The sequence below is a fragment of the Dermacentor albipictus genome, chromosome 4 (assembly GCF_038994185.2).
Source record: "Dermacentor albipictus isolate Rhodes 1998 colony chromosome 4, USDA_Dalb.pri_finalv2, whole genome shotgun sequence".
NCBI classification, from domain to species: Eukaryota; Metazoa; Arthropoda; class Arachnida; order Ixodida; family Ixodidae; genus Dermacentor; species Dermacentor albipictus.
The window spans coordinates 81,155,013-81,177,196 of NC_091824.1; the positions used below are offsets into that span (position 1 = coordinate 81,155,013).

Consider the following 22,184-nt stretch of genomic DNA (forward strand, 5'->3'; position numbering starts at 1 on the left):
GCGGTCTTTTTTTTCTTTCGTGTGTGAATAATAGTAGATTCTTTATTTATAGGGTAGGTGTGCTTTGGTACAGTAAGACATTTGGCTATTTCTGTGAGTTTTCCATAACAATGGCGCTAGGATCTTCCGGATGGCAGAATGTTCGCAAACCACTGGCGTACACTGCTTGAGCTCTTGAGTTCGGTGTGCCTGCAAGCCTTGGTGGCACTCGGGTCAAACTTGGGCAGTTGCAAGCAGATTCGAAGCGAAGGCGCTGCTGTCACGTGGCCATGCGCTAGCATGTGTGACATTACCATGCCTTTGTGTCCTTTCTACTAGTAATATGCCTTTCTGAATAAAGCCGGTTCCTTACTGCAACGCCTGAGACAGGTGTCTATCATGATAATGAAGGCAACAGATTTATTTTCTTAGTTTTGTATCCTGCGAACATTAGATAAGAATGGTAATTATGCGGCAGAAACGTATTGTCTTGAGTAAGTCTCGACATTTGTTTGACCATACTCGTGAACTCTCGCAAAGATGCTGGGATATTTGTGCAGTGCAAGAGACTGAAATAACAAATCAAACATTGTTTTAAGATCTCTTTCGTGCATACATGTGCTGCCTCCTTTAACTGGTTCCGCAATATAGCAAGCCAAAAAGCGTTCGTTCTTTTATTTATTATTTTATTATCTTATAATACGGTGTCCCTGCATGGCGACCTCTCGAAAGTGGGCCTAATTCTTCATTCGGGCATCCGAGTTTTGCATTCGAGCAAAACTGCATTCGAGCATCCAGATGGCTCAGAATCAACAACAGCTGAGTGCTGCCCACAGGTCCAAGAAGTTGCTACAGCCGGCAAATTGCCAGCCATGCCCATTATTGTGAGCGATAACGCTTTACGTGGCTGGCTCTGTGAGCTCCTTCGGGCGCGGTCTTCTCATCCCCGGGCGGAACCACCCTCAACTTGTGCGAAGTCTTCACATTTGCTGCCCTTAGTCAGGGCAACGAGCCTTCGTAAGGGTTCTCGAAGAGCAGAACCCGGGCCCCCGATGGGGTCCTGGCCGAGGGCACAGCGAGTAGGCTCCGGTGGGCCGCTGCTGTCGTCCGAAGCCGCTTCTCGCCGAAACCTCGTTTCTTCTCGCCGAAGCCGCGCTTTTTCTTCTCGCCGAAACCGCGCCGCTTTCGCTCGCCAAATCCCCGCTTGCCGATTAACGCCTGGAACAGGAGACGCCGGTCGTACGATGGCTCGTCATCTTCCTCTGCGAGCACACCTCCGGTGCCTCCGTAAGCAGCTGCACCAGTGTTCTCCTGCGTGCCAAGAAGTAAACGCCCTTGTCATTTTAATCCCGTAAACAAGGATCAACACCCATACCTTTAAAGCTCCATTTTAAACAAGGACGAGCTAAGTGGACACATGACACGCACTAGATATACTGTCGGAGCTTATTACAAGAATTAGAGCAGTTACTATACACCACAACATCACGCTTGCAAACCGTGCCTGCGCGTACAGTGTGAACACACGTACCAAGAGTGGTCGAGCGACCGACTGCGGACTGAACCGGTGTCCACAGTTGAGATCTAGCGGTAGCTGCCAACCTCTACTTACGTTTGTCCTACAGCCCAACAACCTAGCATGTAACATGGGCCTGTTTCATCTCATTGCGGTGACGGCCTGTGCTTATTTCTTTTCCTTTTCTTTTTTGCGAGAGAAGTTGGCCATATCATCCGGTTGACCACGCTACATGTTTGATACAGACTACGCAATGTGGAACAAGAAATCAGACGCTAAGAAATGTATCACGCAATAAACTCATTTGTAGTCAGTACATGTCCTGCGCTCTCTTTGCTCGACCCTGTTGTAAGCGGCGCAGTTTAGTAGGGATCGGTAGCAATATGTCCACTTTGCGTTCCTAATAAATATATAAACAGCACGCATAAATTAACACCAAGAGACAAGCAGGCTAGCAATTGCGTCCTGAAAAGGACATCACGTGCACGCTCTTGAAAAGAAAACAAAAACGATAAAGAGAAGAGTAAGGAGATAGTAAAATGAAAAACAGTATTAATCTACCCTCGAACACAAAGTTAGACCTCTTTATGTTCTTTTTTGGTAAGTTAATAACTGAGCGTACAGGATCCAGAGTCATGGTCCATATCCACTGTGGGTACATGCCATATATTAAAGGCTCATTATTATCACCATCATCATGAACAACACCATGTCTGTTCAAACAGAGTGTGAGCACTACAAACGAGGGCCGAGTCTCGTACTTCGTAAGAATTCTAGCACAACTTTGTGAGCGTCGTGTCACGTTGAAGCATGACCCTTCAAAAACAAGAAATCGTTAAGCGCAGTTCGACAACAATCAAGCGCTCTTAGTGTTCCAGTCTTCGAATGTATCTTTCTTTCTGCAAGCATGCGCATACTTCGCTTAGTTCTTTAAGCATGCCCGTAGTTACGAGCAGCCTAGATTCGTGGCAATACAGATGTCACTGCATCGTCGTAACCATTAACAAGGAAGTCTAGAATTGCAATTAAGAACGGCAGTTCCTCAGTGTTGCTCATCCGCAACAGTTGCCAAGTCAGCTTCGGTTCATTCTATCCGATGCAAGTCAACATAACCATGACAAGATCTACCGATTTTTCTTTTGATTCTACAACAGTTCCTGCAGTTAGCGCAGTTTTCAAGCATACGCACCATCACAGGCTAGAAAAGCCCACGCCGATGAAAACAAAAGTAAAATTATTATTTCTATTTTTTAATATATAAAAGCTGCATGTGTGTGCGTGGGTGTGTGCATGCGTGGGCCATTGAAACGCTTTTTAGCGATTTGTTCACATGAGGCGCCCAAGCGTCGAACCAACGATTACGAATGTATCCACCCATTGAGATGATAACTGGCATTGTTTAGTTGAGCACTGGATTACGATAAGCCGAACACACAAGAATATTCTTTTCCTTTCTTTGGCCACGGTGGCATCATAACAGGGAAACAGGTGAGTGCTTCAAAAGACGTGAGCTCATCTACATTTCATATATTGATAAACAATGACTGGTGATAACTAAGCCAATGTATAATCCATGTAACTGATGAAAATTTCGCTTTCGCATTTCCCTTTCTTTTTGATGCTCTGCTGTAATAAATTTATGAAAGTGCCCAGCAATTAATTAAAGTGTGGGTTTATATGAAAGCCCAATCCCATGTCCTTTAGTAAATGCCAAGAGGGAGGGTCCGTTGTCACCCATCACGCACTCGGCTCGAGTGAGGCTAGCGTGGCGTTAGCTTTTATGAAAGCACAACAGTGCGAAAATGTGACCGAATGAAATACAAATCAAGCAACACTTTATTAGCGGCATTTTAATAGAATGATGTCGCAGCCATCAACTTTTGCTGCCTCTTACCACCTGTTCATAGTCCCAACTACACAATGTCCTGGCTAACACATGTCATGTTTGTTAAAAAAAACTGGAGTCTTCTAGTCAGATTGAACTTAGTGCATGGTGCTATCAGCCAGCAACTTGAAGGAGCGTCCTGTGTTTTTCTGTTCACATAAACTAAAAACTCAGTACTTACACATGTGTGCAATGCGATTCTGCCATGCTGCGATGAAGAAATACAAGGAAAGTGGGCACATACGAGCGCTTATGTCGTTCTCTTCGTGTCTGGCCGTAGCAGCATTCTCATTTCTCAATAATTTTATTACCAACTAGACCTCCTGTCCATCGCACTGCGATGTGTACAGTAAATATGTTAAGTTACTTTCTAATAATATAATTGACTGGCCCTATGCATGAAGACTAGAGACAGAGAGAGAGAGAGAAACTTATTACAGGAAACCCAGAGAGTTTTGCATGACGTAATAATCCTCTAGCCTGCTACTTTGCTCAGAGGCAAGGGGAGAGAAAGAAGGGAATAGAAAGTAGGACGAAAGTATATAAACGTTCGTGCCTGAAGGACCCGTTCGCAGCCTTGAATTCAGGCCTGTGGTAATGAAAAAATTATGAGAGAGCCTTGATGTCTCGATTAATCGACGATATGCTCCAGCATCATGTTTTTGTAACTCATTTGAAAACATCTGTTTTCAGCCGTTTGCGGCGCACCGTTTTTCCGGTACCTGTCTTCTTCGGTGCAGTTTTGATCAACTTCTTTTATTTATGTGCCCCTAAACCTATAAATGCTTTTGTGTTCCATTCTTATATGAATACGGCCACCATGGTCGGGAGTCGTTCTCGCGACATCGCTCTCAATTGCAGAACTCCATAACAACTGATCCAACGTTACGTGTCATTTCCCTACAATGCTGTGGAAACTCGCGGTAAGCTTAACGGCGGGTATTCTCAGGCACCTGCCGGTGTTGGGACTACGAGATGAACCATGCTGTCGGGAGCTAAGTTACGAACAGATTCCCGTCACGTAACCAGACTCATGATATGCATCTTCGTGGTCAACTTGCACCATAACAAACAATATATAGATCAGCAAACTTGTATTGAACGGAGGACGTGAATTTATTAGAATTATTTGTTGGAAAAAAAATGAAAGCCGATATATTAAATGACATTCCGTCTAAGACCCTACCAATGCAAGATACAGTGATGTAGCAAAACCAGTGATATGCGCTGGAGAGGTCAGCCTTGGCGTGCTTGCTGAAATAGCTCTGGCAAAATGACATGTCCCATTCCTCCTCGCATACAATTCATTCATTCACAAAACCACTCAGGGCTGACAGTTCCTGAACATGAGCATCGAGCGGTGCTTCAGAAAACGGTTGCTTTTAAAAGGAAGCTTTCTTTGCGAACTTCTCCGCGGTTTGGCGTGTCGTCCTACTTTTTGTTGCTCTTTATTGCTCGCTTTTGGAGGAAGAAGTGAAAAAAAAAATATGGAGGCGAGATTGGGTTTTGGACTCACGAGCAAATGTGCGGTAATTTTTCCGTCCTCTGCGCCAGTACGAGAATTCCCATTACAGCCTCCTTCGGGCACAAGCTTGATTAAAATCCCACGCAGATTTCATGATTCGCTTCCGCTCAGTATTTCTAATAACTCGACCAATTCGCGCAGCGCGTGGTACAGACACTGTAGATTTATTAGAAGACTACTACGTCCAACGTTTTAAGGGCAGTCCCCACAAACACAGATATAATTTCAAGCTGTCTTCGCAGTTGGTTTGCCAATAAATGTTCTGGCGCTCATCATCGCTTCTTCTTGTTTCTTTCGTTTTCTTTTTTGTTAAAGAAGATACCTAAAGTGACCATGCCACGCTTTCAGAAAGTTGAGAAGTCTGTGGGCAGCTCAGATTGCTGCGTTCGATAAATGCCCTTTGGATCCCCAGCACTTATCCTCGCCACATATTAAATTTCTTCTTCACTAATTTCCGAAAAGAAAAATCGTAGTTAAGTCCTCTCGCGTACTCATTCTTCATCACTTGCCTCGGGGAAGGATAGGCAATGACATTGGCAGTGGACGGTTATTTGCAGAATGTCACACGACAAGGGTGCGCAAGCACATGGTGCTTTCGAGACTAAATTGTTCAAGCTATCGTAGTCGCCAACCATGGCACCATAGTCATAGGTTGGTAACGTGCGCACTCTGTTTCAAAGTATTGTGAACGAAACTTACAGGCATGCTTCATTCACTTAGTAATTAAGCTATTGTACTAATGTCTAATCCAGGCGTCTGTAAGTGTTAGCCGTTAGTCTCGAGTACTATTAGAAATTGTTTCGCAAGTATGCTTCCTTTAGTTCCCGCTCATGTACTGCACCGTTTTCTATTCTCTGGGGAAGTACAGGCCATGTTTCGCGAGAATTGGACGGGGTGAGCGGGCACTAACTGTAGTATTGGATTCCTTCTTTTCTCCATTTTTCATTGTGTGTGTCTAAATCTGAAGTCCGAATAATGACTGTGAAAAAGTTTTCATTTATTAGTAGGTTTCTTTCTCCACATCCCAGCAGCAGCCACAGAGCCATCCTTTCTTAAGTAAAGCCTATTTATTCATTCAATTTAATCACGCTGGGCAGAGTGTTCTCTTTATAGATTGCCCACTTGGGTGTCGCTTTAGGACCAGTGCGACCAGCCTACGTTAAAGCGCTCCCTAGTGCGGCTTCTTTTACTACATTATTTCGAATAGGCTAAAGGAAATTCGAGAACTGCGTATTTTCGTAGCTCGAACTGCATCCGCAGCTGCTGTTCCGCATGGTGTGAGAAGAGTTGCTCATATTATACAAGTTCTCACTTTTATTGCCCCCAACCTTCTTGTTGCTTTCGAAAGGCTCGGTGGCCTAACGACTCCATCTGACAGGCCAGGAAAAAATTTATTCACGCCCAAAGTACCTTCGAAAGCATTTTAAGGCTCGTGTTTCTTGCCAATTTCTAGCACTTTATTTTTTATGATATTAGGCACAAGGCAACGCAAGCCAGCAATGTCAAATATTTATTTGCCTGTGAACCAAACGCGCTCTATTATTACGAATCTAAGTTAATCAAGTAACGACAATGCAAGAAAATGCAGTTTATAATGACTAATGTAAACCGTAAGTCTCTAAGGATAGCTTGTAAAGACCACTAAACCAGCCAAACTAAATTTTAAATCTGCACCTGCAGCAACAACTTACCCTATCGTTTCGCCGTCATGACCACTGTTCCCAATACTTCGGCCTCTTAGCTGAAGCACTTATACGCTGTGCAACCGAATATGACAAGTGCGAAGCGTGGTTATGGCGAGACAGGGTCCACTAATGCAAAGAATGGAGGCACGTGATTTCGTGTTACAAGATCACGAAGCATGAACACAGTGCCTGCATTCCGTTGTCGGTGAAATTCAGCTATTTTGTAATTTCATGTTGCATATGTTGCTAATTTTTCGTGTTGCCACAAATTTTCCTAGTCGTAACCTTCTCATCTCTACAATTCAGTCCTGTGAGTATAAAAAAAATAACTAAACTATTAAGTGATCAAATAAACCCCAGTTCACGTGACACTTGGCCTCGCCGAAGCGGAGTCGACAGTTTGCAGCTTCCCGCATGGCAGTCACCTTCTCGCTGGCGGAGAACTGTCCTAGGGCTGAGTCTGAGTTCACGACGAACAGGTCCTGGTTGTCGGTGGTGTCCTCGGCGAGGCAGCGGTCGGCGCTGTTGGCTAGAATCAGCGCCGACAGCGCCAAATACCGCTCCAGGCGGCTCATTGTCTGACTCCCCTCCTGAAAGAGAGAGAGAAGTAAAGTTGATTTCGAAGCACACTGGAGATGTTAACTTGGTGAAATGCCTGGCGAGGCGCACTAGTCAATAGAAAAGACAAGCAAGGCGACAGATGCGTACACGCAACCAGAATGTGCACTGTATCTCGCGTCCTGGTTTGAGGGTATAGTCACATCAGCTAACGTTGTACCTTCTGTGCTCTCAAGCGATGAACACGCCGGCGATGGTATCACTTTTGTAAGACTCTACAACGACTGCCGTCGAGGATTCGGTGGTATTTAGGAACAGTGAGAATTTAAAAATGAAAATTAAGTTATGGGGTTTTACGTGCCAAAACCACTTTCTGATTATGAGGCACGCCGTAGTGGGGGACTCCGGAAATTTTGACCACCTGGGGTTCTTTAACGTGCACCTAAATCTAAATACACAGGTTTTTTCGCATTTCGCCCCCATCGAAATGCGGCCGCCGTGGCCGGGATTCGATCCCGCGACTTCGTGCTCAGAACACTGAGAATCGCAGGGCGCCATTGGCATTGAGTCCAAGATAAATCCAACGCGGTACTGTCGCGCACAGTCTGCTTTTGCATCCCTTTATTAACATAACTATTTTTTTTCGCTGTCGTATCGTTCTACAAGAAAACCAAAACTACATGGGACAGGGAGCGGCGACGCGTTATCATACATCGTGTTGAGCAACTGGTTGCTACTTTAGAGGCGATACTAATATAGCATTAGGTGTCTATAAGTTACTGATCCTGATGCGCAAATTAAAAAGGTGTCTTGCTACAAAGTTCATAGTCTATCCTTGCTTTCTCGACTGATCCTTGGCGCCGCAGGACGCTCAGAGATGAAGTAGGGTAATAAAAAAAAAAGAGGTATTCACATTTCACTAGGCCTTATAGGAGTAGGCTCTTCTTCAAAGATGCAAATCAAGAGATGATTTTCTTGGAGCCTAAAAGATAGCCGAAATGTCAGCATCTTAAGTTGTTTCCTTCTTTTGCCCTAAGTGTATACAGTATACTAATTTACAAAATGAATGTCACATTTGTTTTTGCCATCGAGTATACTGCATTTTGAAATCAAGCCTCCTGTAACAGGCGTAATCACTAGCCTTGACATTGCATGACATCAATCAATTCTCATTTGGCATGCCCACATTCTAAGTTGCGCGGTAATAATGTTATATTTATTACTACCTTATATTCACAATAGATGTTACTCTTGGTGTAAATTACTATGGGCGGGAGAAAATAATCCATCCAGCAGGTGACACCACCAGGAGCTCTATGCCTTGTGCTGACTCGCTACACCCAGTCTCGAGTTTTTTCACCGCTGTGTGTTGAAGAATCTCGACCAAGCACGAAGTCATTGTGTTCCTCAGAAAATTACATGACTCGAATTTGAAATTCAAATGAGCTGCTTTTAAACAAAAAGCCCCGGTATTCAGACTTGGGGTCCCGTTTTGACAGCAATCGATCTCTCTTTTCTGACGGCTTGGGAAGAAACTTCTGAGGCAAGCCAAACCAACCAACTGAGTGCTACAATTCGCTATCTTACGTACCTCAAAGCCTATCGTCACTAGAAGAGCACTTAGAATCTAGCAGCGATGTCCCATTTTCTGTAATCCTAAGCATTGTGTGTCGCTCCCCAGGGCACGACTCTCACTTCTAAGACTATTTTATTCTTGACTTTACCAACGGTATGATTTCTCCAGTGTGCCTAAACAACTGCGCCTTATTTTGGTACGTTTCCAGCAATATTCATTGCGAAGCTACACGAGATCTCATGGGGCTATTTATTAAGATATATTTCCCTAAGAGTGAGTTAAGCAACCGAGGAGCACGATGTGCACTGAAAGCCCCCTGGTGCTATTAGCAGATGCATCAGGTCCAGTGCTGCTGTTACCCTGCGCTTCTTTTGGACGCTAAACGTCATGGTGATTAACGGTGTCTTTGTATGGTACTTTTATCTCTGAAACTTAACGTAGACAGATAGCTATACTCGAATGGACTTGAAGCAGAGGTACCTAATTTACGAGCTCTATTGTGCGGATGCAAATCTACTCTCTATTTCCGATACTTTTCAAGGCCGAACGCATATCCCTCTCTCTTCACTGTTCAGAATAGAAAAAGAGGGTTCTAGAATTCAGCGAAAACGAAAGACGCCATAAAGGGAAAAAAGCTGCTCGCTGAGGGTAGGTTCTAAATGTTCCCTAATGTAGGGGCACCCAGTGTTCTCTTTTCTATGGCTTTTCATCTTGCGTTTCTGCGAACTGACGGGAACGGTCTTGTGAAAGTCTCGGAACCATGATCACCATTTTGCAATCGACTCAGACTGTGTGACCCCGCAATTCGTAGGTTTCTCTTTTTCGCTCCTGCATCCTATACGGTTCGCGTCCACGAAAAGCACATCCCACCGCATACCTCTGGCAGGCCCAGACGCGGGCCAAAACACGAAGGTGTCATTACCGCTCTCTGCGACGAGTGGATTGCTTAAGTCAGTTAGGCGGGCTAGCCCCGGGCTCCATAGCATTGCTTCATTTGGCCCCGTCTCGCTCGCCGACACGGAGAAAGGGAAGAACGGAGCCGACGCGAAGATAACTAGCTTTCATCGTAGTCTGCAGCGAGTCGTCTAAAGGTCATGGCAGACAGCAGCCGGCTTCACAGCACCTCGCCTTGCACACGATAAGTGACTCTTTTGCTAAGGAAACTGAATGGATAGCGCCGTCTCGGCGTTTTCCTTTCTGATCGCTGCCAGGGTCAAATTGCATGTTTGAACCTTTCTCAAGACGCCGAGAGTGCCTTTTAATTAGTGTCATCTATAGGAGAGCGAAGTTGTAAGTAAAGAAGGATTGTAGCTGCCGACTGAAGAGTACAATGCCATTTCTTCTGGCGCTGATACCGCCGCCTTGCGGATAAAGGCTGGAGATCGAAATATTCTTTGGTGTGCAGTTGGAGAATTTCTTCGAACGTAGAGGTGGACGCATGGCGCCGTTATCAGAAACTGAAAATTAAACGGCGTCCAAAACCAACCTTGGGCTCGCAATACGAACGCCCGCGGTCTATACTTGAGGCATTCCGCAAGAGAGGTACCATGCATATGAATGAGAACCTATCTTCATCACCTTCTGACTTCCTACAAAACCTGAGGGTTCGCAGTATGAACAATAAAGAAATAAACATAGAGGACACCCCCGGTAAACATCCAACCACTTCGTGCAAGTGAAGTTAGTTGAGAACGGTGAGAAAGCCGTAACAGGTTGCGACTAGAAGCGCTGGCCCTCGCAGCGACGCAGTCTCTTTATTAGTTTGTGTGAGTTATTACTTTCAAATGAACTTTTTTTTAGTAATACGCACAGAAGAGTATATTGCACGCTGTAACTGCAACGTTCCCAATATTTCGGTAATTTATGCGCAGCAGGACTATACGTCACAACTCCAACGAAGTGAAAACGTGTACGGCACTCACGTGCAGACACTCGGTCGACGTCGCCAACTGCCGTGCCGGGTTAAGACGCTGGGCGCGATGGAGCGGTTAGGCCGACTTCACTCGTCGCACGCGCTGACCAGGCAGAGTGCGGCGCTGTATTCTGAAGCTGTCCTTTTTATCCCTTTTGAGGCGCTCGTAGAAGTAGGTGGACCCTGATGCTAAGGAGACCGCGCGCAGGCACCAGAATTCTTTCCTCTTGAGAAACTCCTCGCGGTCTACACTCACATGCACGCCATTCCTCCGAGCCTGATCCTCCCGCCCGCCCTGAGCAGTGACCGTTCTGGCCAAAGCCGACTTGATCCGCTTGAAATCTATTCACCGCCGCCGGGAAGGTGGGTCGCACGTTATTTATGCGAGCCCGCTGCCGTTGCACGCTCAGTTGTTCGGGTCGCGTCAGACACCGGCTCCGCGAAGGGATTACGCGACCTCAAGGCGCGCTCGGTTAGAGGAACCCGAACGTCCTTCTTCGCTCAGAAACGAAGTAATTTTTTTGTTTTTTCAGGATTTGCGGACTTCACTGGTGTCTCCATTTGCCCGAAGCACGTGCGCATAAGCGCGTTTCGCCGCTTCGTCCTCCTCTCCGTCCTTTCTCTTATTTCCATCCAGGAGTGTATACAACGCCTCTTCTCTCCCGTTTTCGCGAAGAAGCTTGCATTATTTTCGTGCTTATCAGTCGACTTTCTTATTTTGCGGCGATGTGCGCGGCGTGTTATCATCTCCAGTTAAACGAAAAAGCCAGCGAGTGCGTTTAGCTTGTTTGATGCCATCGAGCAGAAAGCGAGCGAGGAAAGCATTTCGCCCGCAGAAGACCACCGTTTTGTTTAGTTCTTTCTTAAACTCCTTTCACTTTCGCACACTGTAACGCAGCTTGCGGGTGACGTCAAAGCATACACACGCGCACAAATAATGCAAGCCGCTTAAGCAGAACCAGTTGCCCGGCATAGGCCCATATTTACATAAAAGCTTACAGCGAGACTAAGTCAACGGGGTTTCAGTGCGTTCTTACCTATACGGTCCCACGGTGAAGCCAACAGATCGCGAATGCACTTACAAAACATTGGTTTCGGATGTGAAATTTTGATGAAGTGGGAAAATACGAACGCCCAGCGTCTACACTTTAGGCACCCTAGGAGAGCGAGACCCGACCCTTCTTTTAATACCTCGACTGCTTCTGCGGGGAAACCTGGAAAACTTCCCGTTTAGCTTTTCTTTAAGACGCCCGGCACAGCATATTTTTCAGCTCTCTCGATGCACAGGTTTTCATGCCGTTCAGTAGGCAACGCGAACAAGAAGAAAAAAGCGGCCTGCTATTCTCCACAGCTTACATGTCCGGCGCTGATGCAAGAATGTATAATTCGTGTTGCGGAGTATTAGTGAAAGCTCGGTGTACCGCTGCATAGAAAGCGATGCGAAGCGATGATACTTCGCACCTACTTATGTGCAACACACGGTTGTACGACACCCATCATTAAGTTGTATGTCCAAAATTGCATAGATTTTTCGAAATTGCATTTTCAGAGGCCTAATCAGTATTTAAAGAACTGTAGTTTACATACTTCTTTTACTGTAACCGGGAAATGTTGTTTCGTTTGAAGCGTTGAGTGGAAGTTAGTAGTTAAAGAAAGGGAAAGTTATGAAGAACAAACCTCGACTGCCGTCTAAGAATTCGTTTAGCATGCTTCGCAAGATGGCTATTTGTGGCGCTACGTTACACTTCTTATTTATTTATTTGTTTATTAATTTAGTTATTTTTATTTATTTATTTATTTATTTATTTATTTATTTATTTATTTATTTATTTATTTATTTATTTATTTTATTTATTTATTAGGTGAGTTCAAGCAGGCTCAAGAAAATTATGGGGTTGTGCGTGGCAATACCGCAATTTGGTTGTGAGGCACGCCGTAGCGGGTGACTCCGGAATAATTTGGACTACCCGGCGTTCTTTAACGTGCACCTGAATCTAAGTACATGCGTGTTTTCGCACCGATCGAAATGCGGCCGCCGTCGCCGAGATTCGATCCCGCTACCTCGTGCTCAGGAGCGCAACACCAAAGCCACCGAGCAAGCACGGCGCTCAAGAAGGTAGGCAGAACAAGCAACACATATGCAGGGTGTCCCAGCTAACTTTAGCCAGAGCTTAAAGATATTCAAATGCCATGTAGCTGGGCAGAACTAAGGTAATGCTGTTTGCCGTCGCTTGGAGGTACTTAAACTATGTTTCTTTTTTATTCTGCCTCATTAAACAATGCGCCTCAATTATTTATCCACTTCTCAAATATAATTAGATGTAAAATGTCAATGAGAAAATTGTAGAGCGACATGGAAAACTGCCGATTCAGCTTTATATTTCTCAATACGTGCTACATAAAAGTGCTTCTCTGAGCGTGAAACCAGCCAGCAAATGCACGCGAAATGCCACGCAACTGGCCGCTATAGAGGCACTTTGGGTGTATTCGCGGTTTCTTTCACGCTCGGAAAAACACTTTTATGAAGCACGTATTCAGGAACAGAGACCTGTATCGGTAGTTTTTCATGTCGCTCTACAATTTTCTGATTCACAATTTTAATCGAATTGTAATATTTGAAATGTTCATTAATTAATTAACACTAATTATCTTATTAGGCAGAATGAAAAATATGTTTGAGTATCTACAAGTGAAGGCAAACAGCATTACCTTTGCTCTGTCCAACTACGCGGCTCTTGCTTATTTTTGCACGCTGGCTAAAGTTAGCTGGGACGCCCTGTATAATATTTCACACAGGTTACTCAGTGTGAATATTCATTACATTTTAGTCTGTTCCATTCTGTTATTGCCCTCAGAAAGAAAGAGGTTTAGAACGTGTCGGTTTTTGCGTTGTACGGTGTTAAGTAATGCGACTTGGAGTGTTATGGCAGTCTCGTTGCTAGTGGCGACATGTACTCGCTGGGGTGGACAGCAAGCTTGTTAGTCAGGAGCAGGGATAGGAATTGAATCCGCTAAGGTTTTCTGCAGAGTGGCCCAACAGCCTTATCTTTCATTTGTTGCGCCGTCGAGTATCAATCATGGGCCGTCCAGCGGGCCGAGGATGCCATCAGGACCCACGAACTCCTGGCCGTCACCTAGGCAGGGCCTTTGGCCCTCCCCACAAACTCACAAGGCAAACACAATAAAGTTAATTCCCCCTCCTCCTTCTTGGGAAAAGAATCACGCCGGGAATACGCGGAGTAAATGAATCTGACGGCTTTTCTCTGTCTTCGTACAATTTTGTTAAGGCTGTCATCAGTATGCTGTCAGGAGACGCAGGCCAACGACGCATGCGTATTCAAGCGTCGGTCAAATGATTGTAGTGTAACTGATTAGCTTAGTGCATGAAGATGCATTGTGTAATTTATGTCTCAGTACGCATAGTTTCCGAAAGGCCAACTTGCAGATTTTACCAATGTGCATGCTCTAAGATAGGTTATCAGTGATAACTCCGAGGTATATGTTGCGTGAAACTCCCTGTGCATGTGAAGAACCTACAGTGTAGCTGTTAGGATATGGCGTTTCTTTTTTTTTTTACGCTTGGCACGAGAAAGGACAGTTATTTCTATGTTAGTGACCATTCGTCAGGTCTCGCATCAGCAGAGTACGTCATTGAGGCAGGGTTATATTCAGTTTCGTTATTCATTTCAGTTCTTTATTCCCCAGGGGACGCTTCTGTTCTTCACTATATATATTGGTTGTATATGTTAAATAAGCGGCTTTTTACTTCAGGACGGCTGGAGTCTGACTAGCCGCAGCCGCAACTTTGTGCTCGTGAACACATTTGGTAAACAACCGAGCCACTGTGGCGAGGTAGTTAGGCTGGACCTCATTTTTATAAGTGTAGGTACGAGTGAGTTTTGCTTGTTTACGACCTATGTGTGTATATAAGCGCCGATGGTCGAGTAACTGATAAAGGATTAAATAATCACATTACGTGAGCTGTTAACGTTGTCTGATCAAAGAATGAGCAACAATGGGGAGGCGCGTGTCATTCGCGTCCATTTCACACGTTGTTGAAAAACAACTTCATCGCTGGTATCACTGGAGTCTACATCATTTTCAGGTGTCAAAGTGCTTGCAAAGCGATATTCAAAGCAATGTGAACATTGGCACATTTAGCGATATATTTATTGTGTAGTCGGAAGCTATTGATACCACTATAAGGGTAGTTTCCAGCATTCCTCATTCTAAATAATGTTATTGTTAATCAATAATAATAAATTTGTCAATCATATACACTGTGTCCACAGTAAGCAGAAAACAATCATTAGTGCAAAGAATACTGATGATCCGATCGGCGCCAGTATAGATAATGCGCTTTTAATTCTCAGAATCCGTGGAAGCTAAGCGAAAATAATTTTTTTTTTAAATCGCAGTGCACCCGAGTCAAGCACGCTTCTGGCGTTTCTCTTTGTGCTCTCCCGGGAATATACCAAAGATAGTGCATCCTAAAACTATCAGCCAGTGAAAAGAAAAAAAAAACCTTAGTTTGCATAGTAATCCATCGAACATGACTTCTGCCCGAATCGAACATTTTCTGCCCCGAAAAAAAGCATGTAAAACGGCATGCTTAAGCATGACCCCATTTCTTTGCATCAATGGCAGTGCACTGCTCACTCTAGATTTTAGGTCAAACTTCTAATAGTGCGAGAAAATTCCAGTCAGATCGCGTTGCTTCCGGGATACTCCGATCTACTCAATCTGTCAAATAGTTCCGTTAGCAGTAAGCGGGCCGTTTCTTTTTTATTCATGGGCACGTTGCCCGAATATTGTGCGAGGCATTTTACGAGCATAGACGAGTCGTAAACATCTCATCAAAAATTTAGCTTTACCGTTTGGTGCTTTCTGTGATACTCTCAGGAGAAGTCCTGCTTGTTGATAGAGTGAAACTTCTTCGTATTATGTTTGAGCCAACTGGCATTTCACTTTAAACATGGAATGGGGCATTTCAAGTGCCAAGAAGAGCCTTTCGGCAGGTAACGAAGTAATCGTGAAGCTTATAGCGCGTGAAAAATACAAGCACGAAAGTGAGACGTGACACACACAGGCGCTATGTGTGTCTCACGATGTCTTACCAACAAGCCCAAATCACTGCTTTAGAACGAAGTAATAAGCATAACTGCGAGTCGGCCTAGTTGGAACATATTCATATTGATACTTGTTGTGCGCGAACAAACAGGGACGAAGAATAGGGGCAACACAAGGACGAGCGCTTTCTAACAACTGGTTTTATTTTTGAAGAACTACTTACTTAAATACACACAGAATTGCGCGATCTAGTTAACAGAGCACCCTACAGCGCATATGATACCCGCTGATCTGCGCCATCAAGTCAAAAGAGCAACGTCAATATTACATATAACACTTGTGATAAAAAAGACGTGGACAAAAGCCACCCGGTCATACTAAAAACAGCAAAGTGCATAAAAACAACCACTTACAATAAAATGCGTTAAAGATGTGATGATAGAAGCGAATTTTCTTTATCTAACAATGAAACAGAAGGATGGCTGATGCATTTATCTTTTTGTTTTTCAACCCAGTAGGCTTCCACGATTTCTCTAGCGGAAATCGTTAATAATATTTGGGGTTTTACGTGCCAAAACCACTTTCTGATTATGAGGCACGCCGTAGTGGAGGACTCCGGAAATTTTGACCACCTGGGGTTCTTTAACGTGCACCTAAATCTGAGCACACGGGTGTTTTCGCATTTCGCCCCCATCGAAATGCGGCCGCCGTGGCCGGGATTCGATCCCGCGACCTCGTGCTCAGCAGCCTAACACCATAGCCACTGAGCAACCACGGCGGGTGAATAAGACTAAGTACGAAAGCTTTTGTGACTAAAACATGTGCTGGAGCTTATGCATACGGAAAAGTGATGCCGTGCCTAGAATCTTTGCTGATAATTGGGCCTATTTACCAGGTGAATTTCAATGGAACGGGAAAGCAGCTCTTCATTCATTATGTGTTCTCTGCTTCGTTCATGAGCTTGGAAGTTTGAGCCTGCCATTGTGGCAAGTGTGCGCTCGTTCTTTCCTGCTAGTAGCCGTTATTGATGCAAAAGCGCCAAATGGCCATTTGAGTGAAAAAGTCGGTGGCGTCTAGCAGCCAGATGGCACCTAGATTCCAATTTGCTGCGACCCCATGTCACGAGCGTGCCTGATACGAAAATTCCCGACACCGTTTTCTCTTTCTCGATGCGGGCTACATCAAAGTGCCTTTCTGAGCGTGAAAAAAAACCGCGAATAAACGCAAAATGCCAGTACCGGTACAGCTTTTCTACACTACAACTTCCTAACTTTTCTTGTTTTCTTAACATTCTTTTTGTTTACGTTTAGCCGACTCTTATTCAGTTTTGCATTATGTGGCCAATGCCACTTGAGCATATGTATCATGTTTGGGGAATCAATATCAAAAAGCCTTGTTCGTGCATTTCTCGCGCAGTGCCTTCATCCTCTTTTTATTGTACCACCCGCCATACACGAGAGCAGGTCGCGTGCGCTAAAGAGGACGGCTGCAAACCAGCCGAGCAAGCTGTCGTTCCTAATCGTGAATCCGGAAGCCATCGACAAAGTACGCCAGAGGAGAAGACGCGAGACGCTGCCACCTCACACCTCGGTCTTCAGCGAGCTAGGAGTGTCCGAGTGGATGGCCGCGCCAGGGAGAACTGCCTCGAGCTGTTCTCAAGGCACCGCGACCAGGGCAAACCTTCGCGGCCAGCTTACCCTTTTGCCAACGCCGGCTCTCCCAACGGACTCACACCCTCCAGTTGTGCTGACGGTCCACTGCTGGCATGGCCAGTACTCCCACTCGGTTCCTACAGCTCTTCCAATAATGGTTGCGCCCTTTCTCGAAGCCAGCGTGATGCATTCGAAGTTCTCGGCGTGCCGCGACAAGATCGAGCGGGAACCGACCTCGGACGAGCAGCTGGTGGCGCTCGCCATCCAACCACTGGCCCACAGCTACTACAGTCAGGTGACACGGCGCCGTCCGGGCCTGCCTTCTGATCGCGTGGCGGCATGTCTGCGTGCTGCGTGACCGCTCCGAGGCGTTCTTCATATGCGGACGCCATCTGGAAAGCGGGATCGCGAAGCAGCAAGCTCCCGGCTCAGGCAGGACCCCTTGATCCCTGCAGCAGACGCCGGCACCATCGCATTTTGACGCTGCCAGCGCTGTTGCGGCCAGTCACGCAACTGACTGCAAATAATAGGCGTAGAGCCATATCATCCATGAACTACAGCGCACCCCATAGGGTGAAATAAACGCGCACTAGCGCTATAGGCACATTGGTCTTGTTCCTTTATCGTGTTTCCAATGCGACTAATTCGCACTATTTTAGAACACGAGCCTCTTGTTTCCCCGTGTGCAGAATTCCTTGCACGCGCATAAGCTGCACCAAAGCATGGAGCTTTACCTCCCGATACTAATAACCAGCATTGACGCAACCACCTTTTCGCCGTAACACCACTTATCGTGCTGTGTGTATCTGCTGTATAGTACACAATGCTCACGATAAATTCCAAACACCATTGTGAACAGTGCCCACAAACCACGTTTCTGATTTTGTTGGTGACGCCACCAAACTCCGCGCCTGCCCTCTTACGCAGCACCAGGGTCTTGTTCCATCTGCTTAGCAGCAGTTGCCATGGGTGTTACGTTACGCCATGTAGCATCCGCGTATATTTAAAACATCGTCCTAGAAGATCATGCTCGAGGCTATACCGTGCCATCGCTGTCAGCGCTTCGCCCTTCAGGTAAAACTGCCAAGTCTATTTTTTCTTCTACAGCCCTCGTTGCACGAATAAGTGGTCGCCCAATGTGAGTTAAGGAAAGCGTAGTGTTCCCCACTTGTGCTCTTAAGTACTTTGCATCTTAAGTACTATGCATTGCCAATCTTCGCTCTGTGCTGCATTAAATTGCGCCATGGAAGTACCTAAATGTGGTATTAAAGCTCTACTTCGAGCAGCGGCGTGAAAGTTACACCTTGATGTCAGTTCACATTTATCTCTAAAGCACACCGGTTTCCTAATGGAAGCGTGCGTAATGTACACCGCCGTATTTAATATTCTTAAAATTCCTGTTACACCTCCTGTATGACGTTTTTCGTAAACTGCGTATGTCCCACCGGATTTTATGGCTCATAAAGCACAGGATTTGACCAAGGTCCGCCAGTGAGCGCCCCTGGATGTTGCGCAGTAAAACGATTATTCGTGACGTAAAAGATTTACGGCTAATTTCTGCTTTAAAGTATCAAGGCACACAGGCCACCAAATAGAATAGGGCGTAATATTCAATGCCATTTTGCATTGTAAAGGCAAAGTCTCGCTAATGTATGTATGTATGTATGTATGTATGTATGTATGTATGTATGTATGTATGTATGTATGTATGTATGTATGTATGTATGTATGTATGTATGTATGTATGTATGTATGTATGTATGTATGTATGTATGTGTGTGTGTGTATGTATGTATGTATGTATGTATGTATGTATGTATGTATGTATGTATGTATGTATGTATGTATGTATGTATGTATGTATGTATGTATGTATGTATGTATGTATGTATCCGTTCACGCCAATGTGTCCGTGGTCGAATGGCTAGCGCATTGGTCGGCTGTGCTGAGGGAACAGGCCTGAAGCCAACCATCGGAATAACATTGGTCAGTGAGTTGTGGCAATGTGTATATTTGTGCTACTCTTCAGCGAACCTCTTCAGCGCACCTTGTCAGTGACAAGGGTCACTGTACATGCGGGACTGAGCATGCACCGCTGTTCAATGAATACTTTGACGGAGAAAGAACGTGTGCCGAGTTAGCTCCTGAACTGCACTTAGTAATGCAACGAACGCGAATTCAATTGTGAATACGGGATCTGAATGTGGTGTGACGCAATGCGAACGCATTTCCCTCGCATTTACCGATAGGTCACCGTCAAAATACCTACATATATATATATATATATATATATATATATATATATATATATATATATATATATATATATATATATATATATATATATATATATATATATACATATAATGTGTATGTGGGGGGGGGGCTACATCATTCTCATATGCGCCACCAGGTGGTCATAGATTTCCGATCGACGTAGTAGGGTCATTGAGCACATATCATTTCTTCATAGTGAAAACATAAATATCCGGACGAAATCTGTCCCTCTAATGTTGTCTTGTATACCTCTATAACACACAGATCTCTTACCCGAACTACTCGATATGTTCAAACGCTCCTTTCAACTTCGTAAATACCTTATGGTACTTGGACTACCCATGTCATGCCCCTGGTCATATGACTCAATGTATGTGACTATTTCTGGCGAAATTCTTCCAATACGTGCCATTATGACGCAACAGGAATACAACGTTGTTTTTCCGTAAATGTATTTCTTCTTATCTATCCGTTCCTAAATTTGAATTTACGCCGCCTTCAAAGAACTCAATTCTATTTCTCTCGCCCGAGTATTCTAGTCACATATTTCGCGGATACCTACTGAAATTTTCCTTGTCTCAGAAGGTAGAAAATTCCTGCTAGATTTAGACCATATTATTACATTGCAACCTTCTACCTTTTCTTGCTCTCTTAACATTTTTTATGCTTATATCTGGCCAACTCCTATTCATTCAGTTTTACATTACTTCGTTAACGCCCTTCGTGTTACTATGCCATGTTTTATTGAAGCATCAGCCAAGGCTTGCTTGCGCATTTCTCGCGCAGTGCCTTTATATTCTTTTTAGTGCAGCCCCTATGCGGTACACGAGGCCAGGTGGCACGTGCTCACGAGAGTAGCCGCGAGCGAGCTCGGCCAGCCATCGTTCTAAATCGTGAATCCCGAAGCCCTCGAAAAAGTACGCCAGAGAAGGAGACGCGGGCTGCTGCTGCATCACACATCGGCGTTCAGTGGTCTGCAAGTGCCCGAGTCGATGGCCACGCTAGATGGAACTGCATCGAGCTTTTTTCGAGGCACCACCACCCGAGCAAGCCTTCGGAACCAGCTCTCTCTTCTACCAACGCTTCCTCAAGAGACAAGACTACATCTTGCAATGGCGCTGACAGTGCCCTGCTGCCATGGCCAGTACTCCCACTCGGTTCCTACAGCTCTTCCAACGACAGTTGCACCCGTTCTCGAAGATAGCGTGATGCCATCGAAGTTCTCGGTGTCCCGCGACGCCATCGAGCGGGAACCGACCTCGGACGAGAAGGTGGCCGCGCTCGCCATCCAACCGCTGGGCCCACAGCTGCTGCTGTCAGGTCACACGGTGCCATCCGGGCATGCCTTCTGATAACGTGGCGGCATGTCTGCGTGCTGCGTGACCACATCGAGTGGCTCTTCCGCCACGGACGTCATCTAGAACCCGGGATCGTGTCCACCAACTTCGCGGCTCCGGCGCTGGGTCTCGATCCCGGCAGCAGACGCAGATACTGCCGCATTTTGACGCGGCCAACGCTTTTTGCGGGATGTCACGCAAGTTACTGCAAACAATAGGCGTACAGCCATATCATTCTAGAACTATTGGTCACTGGAGAAGGTGAAATAAACGCGCACTAGCGCTTTGCGTTAATTGGTCTTGTGTCTTTACGATGCGTCCACTGTGGATTGATGTGCATTCATTTCGAACAGGAGCCTCTCTTCCTCACGTGTGCCGAATTCCTTGCACGCAAAAATAAAGGTGCACCGAAGCCTACAGTTCATGAGAACGTTGATTTGGCTTCAGCTGATAATTGCCAGGGTTGGGGGCGCCTCCTTTTCGCCGTGGGACTGCTTGCTCGGCTACGTGCATTCGTCCCTTACATAATGTTCACAAAAATTTACAAGCGTCACTGCGATTAATTTTGTCTGTCGTCTTTGGAAGCCACACTGCTTCCATTGTGAGTAAACCCAATGCCAGCTCAAAGTGAGTGTGTGAAATCAAGTAGCTAATATTCTAAAGCGCTGTTCATTTCAAAGCTGTATAGATCTTCACTCGCTGCTGCATTGAACGGTGCTGCAGAATCGCCTTAATGAGGCTTTTAATCTTCATCCTGAAAAGCGAAGCAATGTATATGCATATAACGGCTCGTAAGAAACTCTAAAAAACAACACTCTAAAAACACTAAAACTCAAAAAAAGAACTCTAATTGGAGTGCGCATAATATTCATCGCTTTCGTTGATTTTCTTGAAATTCTTATGTTTGGACTACTTCATTCTTGAGCCAGTGATAATGTGCCAGTAGCTACACAATCCCTAAGACGTATACAATGTACAGCAGGTATAATATAGTCATATGTGGGGTGAATCATATCGAAATTTCCGGGAATATGCGGAAATCGCCGGTGGCAGATAGCAAAATTGCTGTCCTTGAAGAATATTCGAAAACACAGACATTAGAAGAATGATAAGTCTAAACAAAACACTGAATAATTAAGCAAAATAAATCGTTAATTAAGTTCTTCATTATTTACTGTGCCGTACATATTGCAATTACCGAACTGTAGCCGG

The 22,184-nt window shown here is 45.2% G+C and overlaps 2 protein-coding genes across 4 annotated transcripts in view; one reads left to right on the forward strand and one right to left on the reverse strand.

The window, feature by feature from the left end:
- Positions 1–22,184, forward strand: part of LOC135913345 (disintegrin and metalloproteinase domain-containing protein 10-like) — a 160,943-nt gene that overhangs the window by 43,322 nt on the left and 95,437 nt on the right. The window lies entirely within an intron of this gene.
- Positions 658–10,919, reverse strand: LOC135913332 (uncharacterized). Its single transcript, XM_065445924.1, has 3 exons — positions 10,647–10,919; positions 7,016–7,180; positions 658–1,290 (listed from the first exon to the last, which is right to left on the reverse strand). The coding sequence occupies exons 2-3, from the start codon at positions 7,163–7,165 to the stop codon at positions 979–981; spliced, it is 462 nt and encodes a 153-aa protein (XP_065301996.1). The 5' UTR covers positions 7,166–7,180; positions 10,647–10,919; the 3' UTR covers positions 658–978.

Bases quoted from the DNA above. Each gene is read 5' to 3' on its own strand.
- LOC135913332 (XM_065445924.1), bottom strand. From the start codon at position 7,165: ATGAGCCGCCTGGAGCGGTATTTGGCGCTGTCGGCGCTGATTCTAGCC. The intron at 1,291-7,015 runs GTGACTGCCATG...CTTGGCACGCAG, and splicing joins AGTTCTCCGCCAGCGAGAAG to GAGAACACTGGTGCAGCTGC.